Raw genomic sequence first — 4,983 nt, 5'->3', positions numbered from 1 at the left:
TCAGAGAAAATAAGGAATAAACTCGTTTAAAGGGTCCCACAGTGCCAAGTGCCCGGTGAAAGGGAATCCGGTCAACACAAACACTAGCACCCACTTGGAGAGCAGAGGAAAACAGCACCTTCCCCCAAACTAATATGAGACCGCCTCATAACACTTCCTCTCCGAATCACCACATCCCAAGCCTCTTCCTCTCATTCTAAACTGGCAAACCGGATTCCTCTTCACCGTAAAAACCCTATAGCTCTCTCTCTCTCTCTCTCTCAGAGTTCATGTCTTAGATTTCAAGTAATAAAATGGAAAAGCAAAAGAAGCTTCAAGGAGGAAGCCTCAGCTCAGCTCAACTCCTCTTCTGGTTCATTCAGGGGGCACCTGATCAGCTGCAAAATGTTCACCACCTCTGCCATATCCGGCCGGTTCGATGGCACCTGTGACGTACAAATCAAGCCCAGCTTCACCACCGGCACAGCCTCCTCCACCGGAAACTTTCCACCAAGCCTCCCATCCACGCACTCCTCTACCCTCCCTTCTTCCAATGCCCCCCTCACCACATCACATAACACCACCACATCATCCTCCATGTATTCCACCGGCCGCCTCCCTGTTATGATCTCCAGCACCAACACTCCAAATCCATAAACATCACATTTCTCAGTGATCTTCACCGTCCGGCAGGCGAACTCCGGTGCCATGTATCCAAGTGCGCTTTGGATTTTACTACTAAGTACATAGCGATCCAGCATTGGCAATAGCTTTGCCAATCCAGCGTCCCCCACCTTAGCCTCTCCCGAGCCATCAATCAGAATGTTGCTGGACTTGAGATTGTAGTGAATTATGTTGAGCCGGTGGAGGTGGGCTAAACTTCTCGCAATCCCGAGAATTATATCGAACCTCTCTCGCCAGGAGAGCGAGTTCGATGCAGAGCTTTCATGGAGATGTCTGTAGAGATTCCCACCAGAGACAAACTCATAGATGAGGAGCTGCAGAGATGGAGTCCAATAGTAGCCTTCAAGCGTTACAAGATTTGGGTGTCTAACTTTCCCCAGCTTCTTGACCTCCCTCTCGAAATCTTCTTGGGACTTCACTAGGCTAGAGACAGTGAGCTTCTTGATGGCCACAGGTCGGCCATCTCGTAGGATGGTCTTGTATACCGTACCGAATCCACCCCGGCCAAGTTCGCAGTCCTTGTTAAGGATTGCATGGGCACCAGCACTGAAGTCAGGGTCGTTTCCAGAGAACATGACAAGCTTGCCGGAGTCTGCTTCAGTCCCGGGGGAATGGCTGTAGTAGCCATCGGAGAGGACCAGGGCTGCAGCAGACTGGGAGGTGGCTGCAGCACGGACCCGGATGTTTAGGACGGTGATGGTGAAAACACCAAGCATGATCAAAGCAGCAGCTCCAATGGCAATGAGAGTAGAAATGCTCAGAATGATCTTCTTGTGGCGGAGTTTGCCAGGGGAGAAGGCCGAATTGGAAGAGGGGTTGGGTGAGGAGGAGTTGGGGTTGAGGACTATGGGCTTGGGGAGGACAGCAGGGCAGGAGCGGTTGACAACAGAACCACAGAGGCCGGGGTTGTCGGAGATGGAGGAGGGAGGGATGGTGTCGAAGAAGTTTCCGGCTGGGAGGTCCCCTGAGAAGAGGTTGTGGGAGATGTTGAAGGAAAGGAGGTGGGGGAGGTTGGAAAGTTGCTTTGGAAGAGTTCCTGTTAGCCTGTTGTGGGAGAGATCTATGGTTTGGAGGTTGGTGAGATTGGCTAAGGTTGGGGGTATTGGGCCTGTGAGATTGTTCTGTGATAATATCCTGCACGAACAAATCAAACAAACAAAAAAGAACAATGGAATCAGTTTGATAAATGAACTAAACAAGCTAACAACAGCAACTAAAAGATTTTACTGATTATAAAGGCAAACAAATCCAAAAGTTTAGCAAGTTGTCATGCGTACATAAGTAAATAAAAGAAGATTCTAATGATAATGGGTAGCAAAAATTTAGCAAACTTCCAATGAAGGAAACTTCATACAAAGAACAATGAGGTTAGTGAGAGATTATTTCATGAATGAGAGAGAAATGACTTGTTATAATATGTGGCAGTCAAACCTAATATGCATGGGCAGTCACCAAATGAAGACATGTAATAAAGGGCAAAGGCATCAAGCTGAAATCCAAATGGATAATCCCAAAAGGCTGTGACTAAGACAGCATTGGTAACAGAACAGTTGTTGCCGGTCCAAAGCAAAAAACAGAGAAGTTTTTTGGTGGGAGAATTTAAACAATCAGAATATGGTGAAGGTACCCATAAAAGGAAGGTCCAACACACAAAACAGTGGAGGGGGAAAAAAACACAATCCCATAATGGCTGATCTAGAGATGGGAAGAGTCCTCATATCTACCTCCAAAAACCAATCAAATCTAGATGAAGTCAGGCCAAAAGCAACAAAAATGGGAGACATCAAGAATGAAACAAACAAGAAGAGAGAACTTACAAAGATGTGAGGGAAGAGCAGTTCCCAATCTGAGTTGGGATTCCTCCAGTGAGTGAATTCTTATGCAAATTCAGCTCATTCAGAGAGACTGCTTCCCCTATCTCCAGCGGGATGCTTCCGTTGAGCCGATTTCCATTTAGATCAAGGACCTGCAATGACTTCAACTCCCTGACACTCGCCGGGATAGAACCCGACAGCGAATTCCAGGATAGGTTCAGGAACTGCAAGCCATGAATGTTCCCGATATCAACTGGAATTCTACCAGAGAAACCATTGTTGGATAAATCCAATATCTTCAGGGTCTGATCCGTAGTAATAGGAATTTGTATAGAGCCACTCATTTTATTCCCCGAAACTGAAATACTCTGCAAGCCCAACTCAAAAATCCATGTTGGCAGATCACCGATCAGGGAGTTTTGGCTGAAATCCACCTCCAAGAGGCTTTTGCAAATGCCTATCGATTCTGGCAAGCTCCCTGTGAAGTTATTCTGGGAAAAATCCAATCTTTTCACTACCTGAAGGTTGCCAATGGAGTCTGGAACCTGGCCAGAAAACCCATTGCCTGACAAATTCAAAGTCTCTAAACTTTTCATTTCTCCAATCCATGTCGGGACTTCACCGGAGAAAGAATTCGAGCCCAAACTCAAATAACTACAAATAGAAAGCTTCTGCAATGTTTCAGGGAGCTTACCGGTGAGCAAATTTTCACTGAGATCGAGCGATTTCAACAGCAAACAACCTCCAATGTCATCCGGCAGCCCCCCGGAAAGCCGGTTACCTCGCAAGTCGATTGCCCTCAGATTGTACAGCCGACTTATTCCCATTGGTATATCACCAGACAGAGAATTGCCGGAGAGGTCAAGTGATCTGAGGCCATACAAAGACCAGAGCCCGCTCGGCAACCGACCAGAGAGCCGGTTGGAGGAGATGTTCAACTCCGCTAGCGTCGAGCAGGAACCGACGCCTGGTGGAATCTCCCCTGAGAATGCGTTGTTGGCCAGCAAGATGGTTCTCAGGGACCTGCATTGCTGGAAAAACTCGTCGGGGATCGAGCCGGAGAGATTGTTTTCGCTGAGATCCACAGTCCAGAGGCTTTCGAGCCGGGAGAGATTGGGATTGAGACTGCCTGAGAAGTTGTTCTTCGAGAGGGATAGCTTCCGGAGGGATTGGAGCTGGAGGAGACCACGCCCAATCTTTCCAGAGAGGGAAAAGCCATCAAGGTTGAGCTCGGTGACCCGGTTGGTTGTGGGGTTGCACGTAATGCCCATCCAGCCGCAGGGGTCGTTGTCGTCCTCGTTCCAAGATGTGAGCTTGGAGGTGGGATCTTGGAGGTCGGCCTTGAAGACGATCAGGCCAAGGACGTCGTCGTTGAGAGCGCCGGACATTGCCAAAAGAGGAAAGAAAACGAGAAATAAAACTGGGTAGAACAGTAGATTTCTCATCTCCTAACAAAATTTCTCCCCCTTCTTCCTTTGAAAAATTCCTCCCTTATCTTGCCTTCTGTGACATGCTAGTTCTCCATCACAAGATCTAAAACCAAGCTCAAAGATTTCGATTTTTCTACTGGGCTCTCAATAATCAACACCAAGACCTCGACTTTTTAAGGTAGCACGAGAGATTGGAACACGGGAAGCCAAAAAGGAGAAACTTGTACAGAGAAAAACCAGAAGAACACGAAGAAAACGCCAGCATTGACCATCAGAGGCAAGTTAGTTGAAAGCGAAACGAAAGAACGAGCTAACGATCCTAGAAAAGGAAACCAAAGAAAAATCCGCTATCCTGCAGCGAAGACAGAAATGAGAAGAAGAACGAGAAAAATAACAGCAGACGAAATGCTTGGGAGCTCGGATAATAGAGAGTAGGAGAAGAAAAATTAGGCAGTCTTCTGGCCGGAAAACACCGTCGGACTCCGGCGAGGAGAAGGCGACAGTGGGGTTGATCAAAAAGAATCCGCGGAGGAGGGGCGTCGAGTTTCGCCGGAAAGCGGATAACTTCTCGCCGGAAGACGGCCGGCCGCCGGAAACTAGAGACAATTGTTTCCTTTTCTACCGTTGGGTTGCCGTGCCTGAACACTAACAGCTATTTTTCACCTCAACACGGCGAAGGGGGTCGCTCGGTGTCTTTATTAGGGGCCGGACACTTGGGCATGGTCAACGGAATCCTACGTGGATGACACGTGGCTCTCCTGTCTGCTGCGGGAAAAAAAAGTTTTCTCTTTCTGTTTGTGCCATGGTTAACTCGCACTCACGATTGCACCCAACGGGTAAGATCTGGCATCTAAACTTTGGGGCCCACCTGTCATAAACGTAGTTCAAGTGTAACGTTCTCATGGAATAGCGTACCCAACAAGAAAGGGCTTCTTCGAAGTCCCAAGCTTCCAAAGTAGGCAATCGGGTGGGCCGCGCCTTTATTTTTGCTTTTTTCTTTTTCTTTTTTTAACTTTGCTAAAGTTTGAGGTCTGGGGAAAATATGCTTGGGTTTTTTTTTCTTTTTGGTCTTAATG

General features: G+C 47.7%; 1 protein-coding gene across 2 annotated transcripts; it reads right to left on the bottom strand.

The window, feature by feature from the left end:
- On the bottom strand, positions 1–4,564 carry LOC105045988 (uncharacterized). 2 transcript variants are annotated; one of them, XM_073258400.1, is made up of 3 exons: positions 3,172–4,564; positions 2,481–3,042; positions 1–1,797 (listed from the first exon to the last, which is right to left on the bottom strand). In XM_073258400.1, exons 1-3 carry the CDS (start codon positions 3,920–3,922, stop codon positions 333–335), a joined length of 2,778 nt encoding a protein of 925 aa, XP_073114501.1. In that variant the 5' UTR covers positions 3,923–4,564; the 3' UTR covers positions 1–332. The 2 variants fall into 2 exon arrangements, with proteins under 2 accessions (XP_073114501.1, XP_010922754.1); XM_010924452.4 differs by having other exon boundaries at positions 2,481–4,564.
- Positions 4,565–4,983: the final 419 nt, after the last annotated feature.

Source organism: Elaeis guineensis, chromosome 5, assembly GCF_000442705.2.
Source record: "Elaeis guineensis isolate ETL-2024a chromosome 5, EG11, whole genome shotgun sequence".
Taxonomy (NCBI): Eukaryota; Viridiplantae; Streptophyta; class Magnoliopsida; order Arecales; family Arecaceae; genus Elaeis; species Elaeis guineensis.
The sequence above is the reverse complement of the archived record's forward strand: the minus strand, read 5'-3'. Positions and strand labels throughout refer to the sequence as shown.